Raw genomic sequence first — 20,754 nt, 5'->3', positions numbered from 1 at the left:
AATTTATCTATTTTTCTTGGGTTCTAATTCAGATTTTTATAGAAAACTATAATTTTAACTTAAATTACTTTATAAATAAATAAAATTCCTAAATGATGAATCTATATTGACGTAATATTCCAAATAATAGCTTTATTTAATCTTTTTTATATATTCATATAGCTACAAATTCCTGAGTTGCTTTTAATATATTTCAATACCTTGCCCAGTTTTTTTGCTTCATGCTTTTCTGTGCCCCCATGAAAACACAAAGCATGAATTCTGTATTTACCATCTTTAATGTTAGTATATTGACGTGCATAATTAACCACAGTGTTTCTGTTGTAAAGTAATTGTTAATATCTGTGCGAATAATCCCCTTGAGAGTATTACTGCTGCTACCATCTGTATTAGAGGGAAAGAAAATGTTAGGGGTGGCCAATGATTGGCAAGGGTGGCCCTGGCGACACATAGCCCTCCATCTAGGTCCGCCCCTGACCAGGATGAACTTTCAAGAAGCCGCCTGCTGCATCATCAGCCGTTACTGTAGCAACCGTCACAAAGCCGTGAGCGCGTTCCCGCGCCCACCGAGGGTCCAGATATGTTTTGGGCTAAAACAAATCTGGACCCAGTTGTCTGCTATGATCAGAGCAAAACGCACGAAGAGCGCGCGCCGTCCAGTTTACATGAAGCAGCGTCATATCCGGTCCGCGCGCGTACCGTGTGAGAAGACGGTCACAGGAGGAGCGTGCGCGCGGACAGGAAGTTGCCGAGAGCGGATCGATGGATGTGATTAGAAATGTGAACCCAGAGAGTCGCAGCAACAGCGCAGGGTTCGGTTCTAAGGAGGATCTTGTCCAGGAGCGGTGATCAGCTCAAACAGGCCTGTGCTTCTAATCAGGATCCAGTCTTTCATCTGCTGCATTGTTCTCATCCAGGATCTGTGTTTCCCCCCCTAACTCAGAGTGATCCGCGGTTTTGATCGGCTTCATTGTAAAAGGACTGCAACATTATAGTATTTGATTCTCATTATTTATTATTAAAATCAGCTGCAGATGTTCAGCACATCTGGACCACACCAATCCACCAGTTCTGAGATGGTTATGGCTCTGAAGTGGTTCTGTGTGACTTGCCTCTAAATGTGGGAACATCTATATTTTATGAGGATCGATCGCAGCATCAGTCGATGACCTCTCCATCTGGGAGCTGCTGCCAGGAGATGAAGGTCAGCAGCAGGAGGAAGAGGATTTTTGCTCAGACCCATGTCAATAATTGATCAGCAGCTGCAGGACTAACTGGGAGCTGATGGGATCCAGTTTGGCTGCAGACACTCAATGGATTCACCTGTCAGCATGGCTCTTCAGTCCGGCTCTAACTACACAGCCGACAGCATGGGTCCCAGTATTACCGCCTCACCTGTAGAACCCAGGTAACTTTATTCACCCCACATGGTTTGATCTCATTAAACCAGCATCAATCATTCATAGAACATTTAATCTAAACAGATACTATACAGATCTATACAGATACTCCTTTTAAAAGTATTTAAACCTCTAACTTCACCTTATCTTAGCATTTAACATGGAGACCAACACAAAATAGTGCAGAATTATGGATTGGAGGGAAAATGATGTAAGGTTTTCTCATTTTGTTTTGGATCAACTTATAAAAAGTGTCGTTTTTAAGAACCACCTTTTTTGTTTTTTAGCTATAAGTCTTTTGGGGTTTGTTTTCTGCCAGTTTAGCACATCTGGAGGCTGTAATCTTTGCAAAGAGCAAGAGTTTAAAGCTAAGTGAGAGCCAAAAAAAAAAAAAAAGAAAATTAAAAGCAATCTAATGGACTTTGTTTCTGAGTTTGAAGACGTTTTGCTTCTTTTCACTTCTATCTGAATGACTGAGAATGTTCGGGCATCGATGAGCCCCAGTTTTTGAGTCAAACTAAAATACCCTGCTCGATATAGCTCTATATTTCTGATTAGGCCATTCTAACACATAAATAAACTTCATATTAAACTATTCCTTGTATTTTAATGCTTTTTTTCGTGCAGAGATGTGAACCCCAGGTTTAGCAGATTTCCTATAGGATTGTTCTGTGTTTAGTTCCCTCCATCTTCCCATCAACTGCATCCCATTTCCCTGTCATGTAGTGGGGACGCTGTTGAACATAAGCATCCCCACACCATGGTGCTACCACCACCATGTTTGCATCGTGGAACAGGGGCAATTCTTGCATAAATACAGTTCTGCTGCCCGTGATATCAATATACAGTTGTTTTATGCATATAAGTTGCAGGACAGCAGCACTCTAAGCTGCCCCATCCTTAGTCACCTTGTTAGCTGTGATTGTTGGTTCCCTGTTCAGTGAAGCTTACATAATAAAAATATCCACAGAGATGGTATTTCTGGTTCGGTTTGATTGACAGCACATGTGATCTTCCTGAAAACCAATCCAAGTTAAGAAGACAAACAAGATGGAGCCACTTAATACAGAGGGCTCTAAAGCCCTACTGACCAGGTTTGGAAATAATTACAAAAAGACTAATTCCAGGTGCAATAGGGAGATAACGTGGTTCCATTTTTAAAATGTTCTGCTTGAGCCAAGATGCAATATTGGTGATTCTCTAATGAAACTAAATCAGAGGTTATTTGAGTCGTTTATCATGCAGCTTGTTTGTTGAAGCTCATCACTGGACGGTAACGAGATGTTATAGCTCAGAGTTTTATTCATTGCTTCATCTTTTCTGGATGTCTCTCTAGGGTCGTCTCTATAGTAACCGGCCTAGTGACGGCCACCACTCAGGCCTCTGTCGGGGCATCACGTAACCTCTCGGCCCTCAGGGAGCAAAGGGGCACAGATGAAGGTGAAATCCAGCTGCCACCGACGACGGCGGTGCTCAGTGCAGCTGATGGGAACTCGGCTCTGCAGGGCATGGCGGTGGCGGCTCAGGCTCTGGTGCTGCTCTTCATCTTTCTCCTGTCCAGTCTGGGCAACTCTGCGGTGGTCGTTGTTATCATCAAACACAGACAGCTGCGGACAGTGACCAATGCCTTCATCATGTCGCTGTCTCTGTCGGACTTCCTGACGGCCGTACTGTGCCTGCCCTTCTCCTTCGTCATGCTCTTCAGCAAGGACGGCGTTTGGATGTTTGGAGACGCCTTCTGCGTGGCCAATGGCTTCTTCAACACTTGCTTTGGGATCATCTCCACCCTCACCATGACACTGATCTCCTTCGACAGGTACTACGCCATCGTCAGACAGCCTCAGGCTAAGATCGGGCGTCAGAAAGCCACCCAGCTGCTGGTGGCTGTGTGGTTAACGGCGGTGGTTTTCTCCCTGCCCGGTTACCTGCTGGTCCGAACCTCATCAGGAGTCCATAAACGAGGTTTCTACCACTGCATGTATGTCTTCCACCCTGGGAGCTCTAGTGTAGGGACGGCATACAGCATCTGCCTGATTTCTGTGTGCTACCTACTGCCGTTCTCCCTCATGTGCTTCTGCCACTACAACATCTGCAAAACAGTCCGACTCTCTGAGATCCGGGTTCGACCCGTCACCACCTACTCGTACCTGCTGCGCTTCTACAGCGAGATGAGAACAGCCACTACGGTTCTGATCATGATTGTGTTCATCATCTGCTGCTGGGGGCCGTACTGCCTGATGGGTTTGGTAACGGCAATCGGAAACTACAGGTTCAACCCGGCCATGGACACTGTTGCCATCTGGCTGGCCTGGGCTAACGGTGCCATCAACCCGCTGATCTACGTCCTGAGGAACCCCAATATCTCCATGCTTTTGGGCCGTAGCCGGGAGGAGGGCTACAGGACCAGAAACATTGCCGCCTACCTGTCCGGTCAGAGCCGGAACCGTGAGACCCGGCTGAACCAGGTGGAGAGGATCAGGGACCGCTACGTGACCCGAGCCGGAACCAACAACAGTCGGCTATCAAGTTCCAGTCCTGGAAAAACTGGAGTGGCAGGAGGAGCAGAGATGTGGGCCTGCAAGAACCCAGCCGTGTTCTTCTGCAGGGACACCCGACACGACACCACATCACTGCCGAATGCTGGTGGCGAGATGAAGCCAAAGACTGCCGACACCAGCCTGTGAGCAGGTCCTTCTGTTTGGTTTCTGGTTTGGTCCAAAAACAATCCGAGCCTTTGATATTCTGACATTTGATCACAGATCTTTACCCGGCTTTTTAAAGAAAGAAATTCTGAATCTGAGGAGAACCTTTGAGTAAATTATCTATCATCAAGAGGCGGAACAAGACTGAGCGCTTTGTGTTCTCGCACCTCTATGTGTCAAACTTTCCCAAAAAAGGAAAATATTCAGTTATTCAAATCCTGTCTCAGAGGTTTTACATCTGAAGCTGCTTTAGTGTAAACTTTAAATGACTTTGATGTTCATAAACCAGGCAGTATTGTTGGCTAGAATAAAACAAATCAAACTCATATCTTATCAACATGCTTATATCTGACACATGAATTATAAATAACCATGAAATGAACAAGTCAACTCTTATTACTACTTAACTCTTATTTTTTATTATTCATGTTTTCTTTGTATAAGTATATGTTTGATTTCTAAATAAGATCAATGTAATCTTTTAATCTAAATCCAGAGGAAGTAAGATAAATAATTAAAATACAATTGCACCTTCGTATGAGAACATTATCAGAGATCTGAAAGTTGCTGACAATCTGTTTGACTCTCAAAGATCAAAAGAAAGGTTGTTTGTTGGTTTAATTCTGTTTTTTTTTCTGACCTAATGTAATCAGACAGCTTTCGGTGGCAGCAGCATCACGGACACGTTTGCCAGAAGTTACAACCTGCCTCTGCTCCAGCGACGCTGAGACAGGGAGGTCTCATCTGGCTCTGGGGTTCAAATGTTGTTCATGTTCTTCACATTTTACAGGAAACTGGGATGTTAATGGGAAGAATGTTTGCATCAAGAAGTTAAAGATGGTGGAAAATAGAAAAGATGGCGAAACATTATTAAATGAAAAAGCTTAGCGTATGATGCACTTCAAACATTTATAACAGGGTCTGGCTCCTTGGGTGGAAAAAAGTTATCAGAAAGTCCAGTTCCAGGTGCTATTGGATCTTGTATCTGGACCAACCAATTTAAAGGGGAGATTTTTCTGAAAGAAACTCTCTGTGTGTTGCTTTGCATATTCAAAGTATTTTAATAATCAGAAATTTAACATTCAGTATTTTACCTTTCATGTTTTAATAAAAAGGAATGGTTGAACTTTATCATGAATTGTTTTATCTCTAACAAATGCAGCTGCATAATGTTGAAATACAACAGCAGCCTGTAAGGGTCATTTTGTCTAAACTCTAATAAACAGCTGGTTCTGTGAAATTGGCAGGGCTGGAAAGAGCGTCTGTCTGGATATAAACATGTTTGCTGAGCAATGATGGCTCAGACAGAGTGAGGTGATGCAGGGTTATTAATAGCTGAGTTTATCTATAGCTTAAAAAAGAATCTGCAGACAGATTATAATCCTTTATTCCTTCATGCTTAAGTTTTACCCAGAGATTCTAAAGCACAGGTAATAACTAAGATTTGTCAAAATAAACAGGTGTTTTGCAGTTATTTTCTATTCCTGAACCATAAAGTTCCACCTTAAAGGAAATAGTCCCTCAGCCATTTGCAGCATCGCATTTTGGACATTATTCTTAGAAACAGTAGTTACTTTATTTTTGTTTTAAACTCTAAATCATTATTTTTTTTTTTTAGAATAATCTTTATTAATAAAAAGAATAATGATTTTCACTTTATCAAACAAATATTTTGGGTCTAGAGATACAATATTTTTTTACGTTTTTCATTTCATTTATGACTTAAAAGGCTTTCCAATAAAGGTTTTTCAATGAATTCAGGAAGCTGGACTCAACAGTAACGTTTGCAATAGTTTTCCACTAGATGGCGCTAAAATCCTCCCACGGCTGCACTAATCTGAGCTGCTTTGTAGCATTTATTCAGTCTAATTATTCTGTCAATGCTGCAGGTTTGGTGCTTTCATTTGATGACATTCAGGAATACAGCAAAAACATTTCCCGGGATAGTGAAGGCACCATCTGACCACATGTAAAGGACTTTTCCAGATGCAACACTGAGCTATAATATAAATATAAAATAAGTCTAACGTCTTAGAATAAGATAATATAACTTTCCATTTAACTCCCGGAAGCAATTTATGTTTAAATGCAAGAGGTGGAACCATTTCATTGTTTTACAAGTTACAAGTTAAGTCCAACGAAAGACGCCAAATTGTATCTCAAGCTCCAATTGTTAATTGATAGCCTACAAGATGTGAATACAGGATGATGCAAGTTTCCCACAATTATTAATGATTTAACACAGATAATAAGACAAATTAAGGCATTAAAAGAGTAGTGCAACAATAGAAAGTAATTTCTGTTTCAGTATTTGTCTCTTTGTCTTGAACCCAAGGAACATAAAAAACAACTGTTGTGTCAAATATGGATTTTCTTGCTTTAATCTCCATCTTCTTAACCCACAGATTTCAGAGAGAATATTTGGGATAAAAAAAGGTGTTTGCAAAGTTACCTCTAATTTTTCTAATACTAGCCCCTTGAGTACACAGAGGATCACTGCGAGCAACATCAGATGTGAATTCTTTTAGGCCACAAAACTTGTTATAAACCCGGGATCATAGCAATGATCATAACAATGTGGATTATCAAATAAATAATACATTACAGCATCAATTTCCATCATTTATTTTTCATTTATGTGTTTTTTTTATTTTTTGCCCATAACAAAAAAAACTTCTTTTTTTTCATGAGATGTGCAGAATGCTATATGTAAGATGATGCTGGTTTGATACTATTCATTAAGCTAAATAGTCTTTCACAGGAGTGTTGGCCTAGTGGTTAGAGAAGTGCACTTCTCTAGAGAAGGTTGCATACCTGGTTCGAACCCCTCAGCCTGAGCTGGACCCTTAACCCCATGGCAGCCCACTGCTCCACAAGGGGATGAGGTCAAATGCAGAGAGTGAATTTCCCCATTTTGGGACCATAAAGGGATTTATATCTAGAGCTGCAGCCACCACATGGATGTAACTTTTTGGTGGGACAGGGGGGACATGTCCCCTGCACTTTTTTTGACATATGTTTTATTACGCTACAGTAACCTGACATTCGTTAAGCATTAGGACCAAGTGGATAAACTGCAGCTCAAGCTCACACCAATTGTTGCAGTGTTAAAGTTACACTTTGAGAGTACATTTGGTCCCACACTAATTCAGATTGGCACCAAATGTACTCTTGAGTGTTACTTTAACACTGCAACATTTACTGTGCCGAAGCCAGCTTCCCTGAGTTTAGACCACCCATAAGCTCCTGATTGGCCCTCCCTATTTCCTTGTGTGATTGGCTGTCACCGCTGTCACTCCCGAGAGGCTCAGTTTACAAACCTCTGATGCGCCACTGAATGGGTCTGTGACTGGATGGTCAAACACCCTGAAGTTAGTTATATTAAAATAAATACTTGCATCCCGCCACTTCTGAAATAAAGATTTCATCCATGAGCCAGCATATCTGAGAATTTGCTTCATCATGTACTTGAATTTAAAAAACAAACAAACTAGCAAAAAAAAAAAAGGTCACTCGGAGCATCGCGCCACATGGTGAATGGATGGATCATCAGCTGTGTGCATGTTGGACAGCAGGACTGTTATGAATCTGTGAGTTTTATTCCTTAGAAATCCTAGACTGGAAAATAAGTCGGTCATATATTCGTCGTCCTGCTGGGTTATTTATTTATGCTCATGCAGCGCTCTTTCGTGCGCTGAATAAGGACAGTGGCTGAACTATTTTTAAAGGAATTCTCCTGTTTTATTATACATATTTATCCAAATTCATCTTTGAAACATATTTCAAAATTAAAAATTATACTGAAAAACTGTTATTAGTCTATTTGATTTAGTTTGTTAGATTTAATTTTATTATGGGGCCAAAATGGTAGCTTTAATATTTGCAAATGTGTGTGGAGAGTTGTGTGTCTGTATCTCGATTTGTGTGTGTGCAGTGGGATTTGAAAATGTGTAAATAAATCTGTAAATGTGTGAGGAGATTTGCGTGTCTGTACAACAATCTGCAAATGTGTAAAACTACTTGTGTGTAATCCGTTTTGCAAATGTGTAAAAAATCCACAAATCTGTATTCAGATCTGCAAATGTGTACTGAGATTTGCAAATGTGTAAAAAATCCACAAATCTGTATTCAGATCTGCAAATGTGTACTGAGACTTGCAAATGTGTAGATCAATCTGTAAGCACACACAGAGACACTTGTGTCTGAAGTATTTTCGCTTCAAGACCCAGAAATACAGACAAATCATTGGTTACAAGCAGGGGCGGATTAAGAAATTTTGGCCCCCTGGGCCTGACATGGTCTTGGCCCCTCAACCCCCCGCACGTGCGGGCGCACACACACGCACGCACTATGCAAGAGATACTGTATACTGTGAACAGACATGCACACTGTCCTGTATAGAAGAGTGCACATACTGCACACACACTATTAGGTATACCACACAGACACTGACAAGCACAGGTTTCACACAGACACAGGGGGAGGGGATAAATGGACTAAAAATAAACATTTTGGAAAATGATTATGCCCACTTCAGTGATGGTGCATTGGGTCATTTGAGAGATATTATGTATTGGAAGTTGGTAGCTATCATGAAATAAACCCCCCACCCCACCCAAAAAACTAAATCGGACATGATTTTTGCCCCCTTTTCCTCCCTTCTATCATTAAAAATAAAATAATATCTTAGGAAAACACTTTGGCATAACGGCAGCTGTGCAGCAAATTGAGGCTCAAAGTCTGTATCTATTTGTGGTTAAGCTTGAGGAGAAGGAGAAAGGTAAAATGATAACATGCATCGGAGAGCACCACAAAGAAAGGTGTAGGCCAGTTCATGGTACAAGGGCTGCATGCAGGTCAAGATAGCCCATTTCCAAGAATGCTATAGTGGCTGGACAGGCACTGGACATGTCCTGAACTCAGTGTCAGACGTGGCTGCCGAATACTTGGATGAAGTGAAGCAGCTGACAGATCTCATGCTGCCCCATCTGAAGACTGTCCTGGCCAGGCAGAGGATGGATGAGGAGACCTTCCCAATGGACCCTGTCAGTGAACAGGCTAGTAACATTGATGGCACCCCTGTGCACAACATTGGGATGGAGAGATAATGTGGCAAGGTGGACTACAAACTGAAGAAGTTGGGCACACTGAACGCAGTCAATAGGTCAATAATTTTACAGAAGTGCCAGGAGCTTCAGAGGTTTCAAGGCAGCAGCACAAGCAAAAAGGGAGGTTGAACTCAACTGGAGTAAATTCATGAAGGCAAAATTCGAGAGTAGGGCAGATGAGAAACAAGAGATGGCTCAAAGAAAGGAGAGTAAGAGACTAGACATGCTGGACACACTGAAATCTTTTGATGGCCCCTTCACGATAGTGGGGAAGTTGAAAAGTTCCTTGTGGATGAAAGTCTGCACAAGAATGCAAAGCTGCAGAGAATGAAGCTTGAGGTTCAGTTTGCCAGAGAAAGCACCAAGCTTCTGCCTAAAGTCAATCCTATCTTCACAATCCAGGTGACACTTCCCAGAAATGGCGAAAGTGCAATTCTCCAAGTCATAATGGATACTTAGAATTTTACTGTGGTGGTAAGTATTCATGAAAACAGGTAGCCTAACATTAGTGAATGGGTGAATTCTGGAAATAACCTAAAAATCTTACACAGTGCACCTTTAAGCAAGGGGTTTCTTTCGTGCTTTCAATTTTGCAAAATCATCCACCACATCATTGAAGTCCAACTCTCTTGTCAGCTCACTCTCAATTGCCATTAGAGATAACGCATTTAATCTTTTCTGAGTCATTCTTGTGCGCAGCTCATTTTTTACTCTTGACAAAAGAGAGAATGAGCGTTCTCCCTCACAGTTTCCTGACCGGTAGAGTGAGAAAAATCTGTAGCGCAATGTATGTATTAGGAAACGTAGGCTGTAGTCCAAAATGTATTATTGTTTTGAGCAGTCCTGAAGGGGTCCTCTCCTCATCAGTGTTGTTGAGCTGTATAAAAGATTTGAACTGTATAAGCTCCTGTCCAAGACTTTCATTGAGGTCAGATGGGTATGATTCAGTGAGAATCTTGGCCTTGTGAAGGACTGAAGCATTGGACGCTGTATCCAAAGAGAAAAGGACACTGAACAAATTGTTCAGATGTTTGTGGGCCTCCAGACGGTGATTAAGGCTTGAACTCAGTTGATCAATAGAGGCAATAAATGTCTCTATTTGAAACAGTTGCCTTCCCTCAAGCACAACATCTGGGGATGCTGATTCATCAGCAAACTTTTTACGTTTCCTTGTCCGTTCAGCCCTGTAAGATGGGGTGCCACCCAACATGTTTAAGGCTTTCTGCTCAAAATGATCAAATAGATCTCTTTGGGAGAGAACAAAGGTGCACAGAGATTCCAGCAATCTAACTGCTGTACCAAGGTCCATGTCTGCTTTTTGAAGTTGCAGACTTGTGGCCTGAAATCTGGACAGAACAGTGTCCCAAAAGCCTGCCATGAAGGCCATCTCAAGTGAATCCAGCTTCCGCACTAGACTGTCAGCTTCAGTTCGTGTGTCTCGTTTCTCTGTGTCATCAGTGGAAATAACCTGTAGTGCTGCTTTTATTTTACTGTAGGTCTGCCACAGTGCTTTGGTAGATTCTGCACTACAACTCCAACGCGTGTTGGATAAAGCTTTAAGTGTGAGATCTATGTTGGAATTGCCAAATACCCTGTCCCATCGGTGTGAGGATGCAGTTGTGAAGTTGTAAATAGACTGAATCAAGTCAAAATACTTAGAGACTTCATTTCCACATCTGTCAATGCTGTTGACTCCGACCAAATTCAAAGAGTGAGCTGCACATGGAATATAGTGTATTAATGGGTTGCTTTTCTTTAAGTGAGCCTGCAACCCAATATACCTCCCTGACATGTTGCTGGCATTATCATAAGCCTGCCCCCTGCAATTTGACAGCTCTAACCCTAGATTTTCCAACAAAGACATGACACAGTTAGCCAAACTTTCACCTGTATGGCTAGTAATGGGCTCAAAACCCACAAAGCGTTCAACAACACTGCCCTCTTTGCTAACAAAACGGAATATGAATGTCAATTTGTCCACATGAGATAAATCTGGGGTTGAATCCACAATGATAGAGTAGTATTTGCTTGCTTGCAGTTCATCTGCTATAGCCTGTTTGGTTTTTGCACCCATCAATTCAATGAATTCCTCACAAATGGTGGAGGACAGATATGAGGTATTACCTCGACCCATCTGCCCAAACTTTCTGATGTGATCCTTTAGAAAGGGATTAAATTCAGCCAGGACCTCCAGAATACCAAGGTAGTTCCCATTGAGAGGAGACCCTAACGATTCATTTTTACCCCTAAATGCAAGGCCCCTTTCTACAAGGAATTTAATGACTGCAACAACTCTTTGTAACACCTGCCTCCAATAGCTGCTCTCTGCCTGAAACTGTTTGAACAGGTCTGCATCAACTGTGGCACCTTTGGCGCGGTTCAAGACTGCTTGCATGCAGGTTATGTGCTCAGCACTTCGCTCATGTTCACCAAATCTTTCTGAGTGTTTCCAATCACAATAGCCTGTCACAAAAGAATGCGTTTTTGGGGAAAACAGTTTGCATGCAAAGCAGTAAACATTACCAGTAGAGGGAGAGTACATCAGCCACTCTCTTTGTACTCGTTGTCCATTGGGCAAGTGTGAAGTAAAATGTTCATTGTTTAGGCATCGGGTTTTGCCTCCTAGCCCACTGTTCCTCACAGAAGCTGGATAATGGCTGTGACGGTTGTGAAATGATTTTGCACCTCTTTGAATAAGAACTTCCTTCATTGACTCAGTGAGGGTCTCAGCCCATTTAGCGGGATCACTAGGTAGAGTTGTCACTGTAGATGGTGTTGAAGAAAGATTCAGCTCATTTTCTATGCTGTCCAGAGGTGCAGTGACTTCACATTCATCCGAGCAACTGGCTACTGCTGAATTGGTTGAATCATAAGCATCAGAAGCATTTGGTTCAGTGTCTACACTTGTAGTGGTCTCAGGATCTTGGGAGCTACATGCTAGCTCAGGTGCATTGCTAACCTTAGCTGAATTTGCAGTAGCATTTATAGAATTGCTTTCAGCAGATGTCTTTGTACTGAAGAAGCTGGAGATATTTGGAACACTCTCAAGTAAAACTGATTCCTTTTTTTTCTTTTCTTGCTGAATTTTTTTTCCAGCTCCTCCACTTAAACGTTTATGATCCATATTTCCCTTCTTTCTTTGCACATTGGCTCTTTGCCTATCACAACAGATAAACCAACTATGTGTGTGTGTGTGTGTGTGTGTGAGTTTGTTTGTGTGTTTATGATCGGTGCTGCTTCCTTCAAGTGTGTGAGGTGATTTAGAAAACTAGCAACCCAGCATCAACATTCCAAAGCAGAGAATAACAGCTTACTAGCATAGACAATTGAGAGCAGAGAATCAACTGATTCGTCTGATAGACAGCAGGAGAGCAGAGTGGTCAGTGATGATCGAATCAAGAAAATGTCTAAATGGCAAGAGAACAGACTGATTTGTACTGAGGAGAAAGAGAGAGAGAGCCAATTACAGTGAAATATATTCCAAAAGAGCCAAGTGACTAGCTGAAGGCAGGGACAAATGCCTTGGAGTGACCAACAAGAGTGCAAAGTACCAAATGGCAAAATGTGGGAAGACCAACAGGCAGATCTGCTTTTACCACTTATCTTCACAACCAAAAAGTCGCTAAATGATGTTTTTAGTCGCTAGCCAGGTATGGCCAAAAGACACGAAATCTAGCGGCAAAGTCGGTCAATCACACTGACAGTGAAACAAATATTTTGAAAAGATAATAACTGTACAACTTTGTGCACTTTTGTCTTCTATCTAAATATTTTCACAAAGGACACCAAAATGTTGCTATCTGCAGGCAGCTTGCTAGCTATGATGGCAGCAACGATGTCTGCCAGACAGGAGAGAGTGGTCAGTGACGATCGAATCGAGAAAATGACAAAATGGGTCAAAGACCAAAAAGTTATTAACTGACAGCAGTGACAAATGTCAGACTGTAAACTTTTTCGAAAGAAAAGGACAAAATGGGAAGATGCTGATAGTAACAGCAAAATGGAAAATATAAGAATTTCCAAGTAATGCTCAACTCAAGTGTGTGTGTGTGTGTGTGTGTGTGTGTGTGTGTGACTGTGTGTGCGCGCGTTAGACTTCTTGTTGAATGATTTCAAATTATCTCTGAGTCTGAACTGAGGGAAAGGAAACCAAATTTGGAGCAGTCTCTCACGAGTTCAAAATACCAAATGAGGAGATTCTAAAAGAACAGACCGGTTTATGAAAGACTCGATGGGGGAGGGGCACAGCTAAGAATACTTGAGTGAGATTCTGTGATCCAAATTCGAGATAGAGCTTTTTGATAATGATAATTTGTCAGAGTAAGGTTGTGTAATCAAAATTTGAGAATGAGCTTTGTCAATCAATCAAGAATATTTGCATTAAGTTCTGTGATCAAAATTCAGAAACAACCTTTAATAATTGATAAAGAATATGTGAGTGAGGTTGTGTGATCCATCCAATTTGAGAATTAGCTTTGATAATAATGATTGAGAGCCTCTGGCCCTCTGTGGATCATGGCCGCGGGGCCAATTTTGCCTGGACCCTTGGGGCCTCTGTGGGTCGTGGCCGCGGGGCCAAGTTGGCCTGGCCCCTTGGGGCCTCTGACCCTCTATGGATCGGGGCCAAGTTGGCCTGACCCCTCAGGGCCTCTGGCCCTCTATGGATCATGGCCGCGGGGCCAAGTTGGCCTGACCCCTTAGGACCTCAGGCCCTCTGTGGGTCGCGGCCGCGGGGCCAAGTTGACCTTGCCCCTTGGGGCCTCTGACCGTCTATGGATCGTGGCCGCGGGGCCAAGTTGACCTGGCCCCCTGTGGCCTCTGACCCTCTATGGATCGTGGCCGCGGGGCCAAGTTGGCCTGGCCCCTTGGGGCCTCTGACCGTCTATGGATCGTGGCCGCGGGGCCAAGTTGGCCTGGCCCCTTGGGGCCTCTGACCGTCTATGGATCATGGCCGCGGGGCCATGTTGGCCTGAACCCCTTGGGGCCTCTTACCCTCTATGGATCATGGCCGCGGGGCCAAGTTGGCCTGACCCCTTAGGACCTCAGGCCCTCTGTGGGTCGTGGTCGTGGGGCCAAGTTGACCTGGCCCCTTGGGGCCTCTGGCCTTCTGTGGCTTGCGGCCGCGGGGCCAAGTTGGCCTGGCCCTTTGGGGCCTCTGGCCTTCTGTTGGTCGTGGCCACGGGGCCAAGTTGGCCTGGCCCCTTGGGGCCTCTGACCGTCTATGGATCGTGGCCGCAGGGCCAAGTTGACCTGGCCCCCTGGGGCCTCTGACCCTCTATGGATAGTGGCCGCGGGGCCAAGTTGGCCTGGCCCCTTGGGGCCTCTGACCGTCTATGGATCATGGCCGCGGGGCCATGTTGGCCTGACCCCTTGGGGCCTCTTACCCTCTATGGATCATGGCCGCGGGGCCAAGTTGGCCTGACCCCTTAGGACCTCAGGCCCTCTGTGGGTCGTGGCCGCGGGGCCAAGTTGACCTGGCCCCTTGGGGCCTCTTATCCTCTATGGATCATGGCCCCTTGGGGCCTCTTACCCTCTATGGATCGTGGCCGCGGGGCCAAGTTGGCCTGGCCCCTTGGGGCCTAAGATTATTATTTTTGCAAAAGTAGTTTTGCTTGGGTCGCGGCCGCGGGGCCAAGTTGGCCTGGGCCCTTGGGGCCTCTGGCCCCCTGGGCCTGGGCCCGGTAGGCCCGGTCATTAATCCACCTATGGTTACAAGTCAAGCGGTTTTTCGGTTGGCTCTCTTTACACACGTGATTTTTGCTACTCTTCTGCCGTGTGAGATGCACAAATGCGTAGAAGGATTTGTATGTGTATTTTCGCGATTTGTAACCCCTTGCGCAGGCTCGCAGTCTCACATGCTGCCCTGACCGCAGGCTCGCAGGCTCACAGCTCTCTCTCTGCTGCGACAGTTCAGCACAACTTGCTTCACATACAGCCACATACCACCAGTTGGCGGTATTGTACAGTACGTGACGTTACTGGGGTCCTAGGGGTTGTACCTGCTAAGTTGAGAGCAATGGAATCCCGTCAGCTTTCTGTAAGTATATTTCTTTAATTTTTTCTATAGTTTGCATTAGTAAAACTGTTTCTTCTTCTTCTGCTTCTGTTTTATGGCGGTTGGCAAGCAACTCTATGATGTGCATTACCACCATCTACTTCAGTGGAGTGTGGATCGGGATGCTATGTATTTTCCCACTGAAAAATAAAAATAAATATTAACAATATTTACATAAATAAACTTATATCCTTTCTACCAATTTCGTTTTTTCAAGATTGTTTATCAAATTACAAAAATAATCATAAGTAGATTTTTTTCCCCAAAATATCTTGTATATTTAACTGTAATTTATTTTCTTGTAACCCTTCTCTCCATAGAATATTTATAACAAAACAACAAAACATGCTCCACCGTCTCCCCTTGATAACAAAAATCACAACCTCCTGTTCCCATTCTAAATAAGTTTCCATTTAACCCCGTGTTTCCGAAACTTAATCTAGATATAACCTCTTTTTTATTCCTTTCCGTTCTCCTCATTTCACCAATTTTCCTTTGAATACTATAAAGCCAACTTCCAGTTCTATGCTCTTCCCACAGCTTCTGCCATCTTTCCGTAACCTTTTGTTTAATAATAGATTAAATTTTTTCCTTACTGAATGGTATCAATATCATCCTTGTCACGTCAACTCCCGCAGCGGAGGAAAAAAAAAAAGGTAGAGGCTGTCTGTGAGCCTGTGAGCCTGCGAGCCTGCGGTCAGGGCAGCATGTGAGCCTGCGAGCCTGCGCAAGGGGTTACAAATCACGAAAATACACATACAAATCCTTCTACGCATTTGTGCATCTCACACGGCAGAAGAGTAGCAAAAATCACGTGTGTAAAGAGAGCCAACCGAAAAACCGCTTGACTTGTAACCAATGATTTGTCTGTATTTCTGGGTCTTGAAGCGAAAATACTTCAGACACAAGTGTCTCTGTGTGTGCTTACAGATTGATCTACACATTTGCAAGTCTCAGTACACATTTGCAGATCTGAATACAGATTTGTGGATTTTTTACACATTTGCAAAACGGATTACACACAAGTAGTTTTACACATTTGCAGATTGTTGTACAGACACACAAATCTCCTCACACATTTACCGATTTATTTACACATTTTCAAATCCCACTGCACACACACAAATCGAGATACAGACACACAACTCTCCACACACATTTGCAAATATTAAAGCTACCATTTTGGCCCCATATTTTATGCGCTGCATAGATTTTCTTGTGCGCTGAGAATGCACGAGCAGTAAGCAATTGCGCAAGCGCTCAGCTTAGAGGGAACGTTGGGTGTGTGCGAGCAAGAAAGGATTTCAGAGCATTTGCACTGAAACTGGACAAGGAGGCTTTCCTGAGGCCAGCAGGAAGGAGTTTTAGGAATTTCCATGAAGCCCTGCTTATGTCACAATAGCCCCCTACATGTCTTGACTTATGATTATGACTGCAAGACTATTGTTTCCTTACAGAGAAAGAATCCAAACTTGTATTCAAAACCTTACTACAAAACCAATTAGGGTAACACACAATGTTGGTCTCTGGTGTTGGCAGCTGATGCTCTAAGACTTGGCATTAAGGCATGGATGAAATTTAGATTTCAAAAGTGGGTGGGGTGCAAGTATTATTTAATATATATAAGTTCAGTTTATTTTCCAGTAGTTCTTCTGTGTTTGTTTCCTCCACTTTCTCATGGATCTCTGCTATCCCTCTCCTGACAAAATATATGGATGCATGACATGAAGAATTGGACAATTTGGGGTGCAACAATCCGTGTAAATTAAAAACACATAGTTTTACTATTATTATTAGCTTGGAGATCTAAAATCGCATTCGTAGTTTTTATTTTTTTTTCCTTGTTTGGTAATTAATAATAATATTTAACAATAAAACATTTGGCCCTGCGATTGATGGAGAGAGGCACCAGCACCGCTCGCGACCCCAGCTGGGATAAAGCATGATGGAAAATGGATAGATGGAATAATACCTTTGATTTATCAGCACTTTAATAAAACAAATATACTTTGCAAGCTTATTGAAAGCTTTAAAATGCAGTGGAGGATCTTGAAGTGGATCTGTTGCTTCATGGAGCCAGTGAGGGTTTTTTTTTTTTTTTTTAGGAGGGGTATTAGACAGTTCTTTTAATGTAACTAACACATTGACTTTTTAAGACCTCTATGATGTCTCTCTTTTTTCAGATATCCTGGCTGCGAGTCTAATAACCAAACACACACGAACATGTGCACGCATATGAGACCAATTAAAAGATTTCTAAAAATTCATACACCTAACATTACAACCCTAGACAGTAGCAGATTTCCTTGCCAACTGCCGTCTTTTGCAGATCCACGTTTTTCTACAAAACCTTTCACAGACCAGATTCAGGGGTTGCATAAAGTGAGCTCCAGTGGAATGACAGCACTGTGCGCCAATCACAAAAAAAAAGATGGAACAAGCCCAATCAGGAGCTTGTGGGCGTTCTAAACTCAGGGAAGACGATTGTCTGTGTACCGTAGCCTAACATTGTTTTTGAACAGCAAAAAGTGCAGGGGACAAGAACGGACGTTTGAAAAAGTGCAGAGGACATGTCCCCCCTCCAAATTACGTCCATGCATTAAGGGATCCTTCTGAAAAACATCTTATTGAGAAGGATCAAACTGTCAACAACTGAAGATCAGTTGTTTATTCTGTTTCATTGCTCTGAAACGTGACAAGTCTAATGTGTTTTAAAGGCTGCAAATGTTTTACAACTGTTGTTGCTCCTAGTTACCATTATGGCTCTCAAACTTGAACTTTTATGATCTCTAAGGTTTGAAATAAAACAAAACACTGATAATCACCTAAGAAGCAACATGCTTCTAACATAACATAATTTTCTTAGATTACTTTCCCATAGTTTTTGGATCCAAACCTTCAAGCGTTTTCTTCAAAAGCTGACAATGAAAATAATTTTTTCATAATGACTGTGGACACCAGCATAAACCCAAACCAACAAAATAATGTCAAATAAGAAGAAAACCCCAATTCTGTAATGGTTTAATCACTGCAAAATTAAAATGGATTAAAAAGCAGCTTATGTTCTCATAATCTGAGAGAAATTAAGAATCTTTGCACAGATGAGTGGAAATGTAATGTCCCTTGTTTTCCTTTTCTTCAACCTAGGTGTTTGTTTTTCAGCTGAAGGTAATGGGATCAATGTCACATAATATTTAAAACAAACGTAAATAAAAAATCTAGACTGAAAATCCCAAGAGTAGACTTTTGATAGCTATGACTCACAAGAGCAGATTAATCATAGACGACAAAAGCCAGCTGCATTAAACAACTCATTAAATTGTAATGACTTGTAAATTTCTGACGGCCCTTTTTTCAGTTGCAATCCTAGTTTCTCTGAAAAAAGATTGTGGTTTGAGAAAAAAGGTTCACAGCGACTGATCTCTGACATCTGCAGGGCAAACATTAAGGGAGTTTTACCGAAGCTGCTTGGGTTGCTTACCTACCATTCAATTCAATGGTAGGTTCAGCTATCTGCTGAGGCCAACTGGGGTTCAAGGAGACAGAAGCATAGACACAAAAAGCAGCTGCGGCCCCGTCCAGGAAATACACAGCCAGGCTGACGAGCTCCAAGCCAGCTCCCATGTACCTAAAGGAATTTAGGTACAAATGAAACAGGACTGTGTGTCACTAGTTAGCAAAATAGTTGGAAAACCTAGAAACCTATAAGAAAGAAATCTCAGAAAATCAAACAGAGGTTTAATTCTCTTTTCATTTAGATTTAGCTTTTTAACTCTAGTGGGATATATTTAAGTAGTATTTTATTCCCACTGCTATCAGCATTTTAGATCAGACTAATAAATACATAACTGAAACCAAATAAGTTGTATTTTTTACTTAATTTATTACAGGATTTTGTAATAAGGTCTTTTCACTCTTTTTGTTTCAATTTTGCCTTTTCTTTTGCCTAGTCTTGGTAATTATTTTCCACTGCAGATTTATAATTAGTGCATATTTCTAACATGTATATGTATGGCCTTGAGTTTGCAACTAACTCACTGAAATATTCCCATTTGCACTTTTGGGCGTTTTACAGCTACCAGTATAGACAAGTTGATTGGTGTTTTGATACTTGTTTGGCTCTTGTAAACCAGCTTGTTTAACTGGTCACCTCAACCTCTCCCATTACAACCTCTGTATGAGCTGATGTTTGTATCCCGGAAGAACTGGCTAAGCTTTGATTTTAACTGTAAATGCGACAGACCTTCTTCCTGAAGGCAGGCTAGCTTTTTCGTTTTTGCATAATCAGATAACGTTGTTGGAATGTCATGCAGCTTCATAACACATAACACATTTCAAAGCTATTCTTAGAAGCATGAGGACTGTATTCCTTCTATGGAGGAATGAAAACAGTATAGGTATATATTGTCTAAGCTTTATTTACTGTTAAATTGTGATTAAGGAGATCTTTAACAGCAACTGGAAATTACAACTTCCAGTTCTGCTGGATGCTCAGTTCACCTGCTGATTTGCAGGTCACACATCAGGATCAGGCACAGATATTACCACAGAATTCCTCACCCTCCTCCCTTTTCAGGGGTGAGGCAAGGATGGGTGTGACCACAGCTGCAGGAATGTAGTTGTGTGTGTGTTTTAAACTCCCGCCGTGGCTGTGAGCCAGTTCCTTGTCTGTTTGACGTGCACGCTAACACACACACCTGCAACTTCTGACTGTAACATCAGGTAAATATGAAATGACAGAGAAGACCGGTGAAGGAACAGAGGCTGGTGCAGTTCCACAGGTTTCTGTAAAACTGGACAAACGGCGTGAATCAGCTCAACAGGAGAATCACTGTGGAGGGAAACGGCTGTGGGACCTGATTTTCACTCAAAGTTGCTGCGACCGGATTTTGCCTATGATTTTCTATTTTTATTTAATTTTTTTATACTTAAAAGCATGTAAGGCATGATAAATTGGAGACAGCAGTTTAAGAATAAAGGAAACTATCAGACCAATCACAGCGGGAAAATGTCTTCACGCCCTGTGACATAAGTAAGGATCCTACAGGTAAGAGAATCACATATTATCTCCTCAATAAAAACCCCAGATATTTTTTTTTATTTTGTTTTTATCTGGTGTCATCAGTTCTCCAGGATGTGTCTTACTATGGCATATCAAACAGACCACAAATCCATGTCTTAACTCTCACATGGGGCGAGTAATATGTTTTGGTCTAAATACAGAGGTCATTGACCTGGGGTGAAACTCAGACGTTTTGAACTTTGGAGTCAGGGTCTCCATCTGAAAACATAGCTTGGTGTTTTATTAAGATAAACAAATGCTTCAGCTTTCAACTCAGTTTAAAGAAAGTATCAGGTTATTATATCTAAAACAAAGCAAATAAATCAGTTAAATCAGATCAATTTATTTTAACTTCCATTACTTTAGAGACAATCTAATTAAAGAAAAGGTCCCCGTAAACAAGGCTAATTAAATCTAACTGATCCAT

General features: G+C 42.2%; 1 protein-coding gene across 1 annotated transcript; it reads left to right on the top strand.

Annotated features, from left to right (window-relative positions):
• Positions 1–595: 595 nt before the first annotated feature.
• Positions 596–5,233, top strand: LOC119779180 (G-protein coupled receptor 135). The gene is made up of 2 exons (XM_038278739.1): positions 596–1,408; positions 2,737–5,233. The coding sequence occupies exons 1-2, from the start codon at positions 1,314–1,316 to the stop codon at positions 4,082–4,084; spliced, it is 1,443 nt and encodes a 480-aa protein (XP_038134667.1). The 5' UTR covers positions 596–1,313; the 3' UTR covers positions 4,085–5,233.
• Positions 5,234–20,754: the final 15,521 nt, after the last annotated feature.

This window comes from Cyprinodon tularosa, unplaced genomic scaffold (assembly GCF_016077235.1).
Source record: "Cyprinodon tularosa strain WSP-4 unplaced genomic scaffold, ASM1607723v1 ctg1430, whole genome shotgun sequence".
NCBI lineage: Eukaryota > Metazoa > Chordata > Actinopteri > Cyprinodontiformes > Cyprinodontidae > Cyprinodon > Cyprinodon tularosa.
This window is presented reverse-complemented; position numbering and strand designations above follow the sequence as displayed.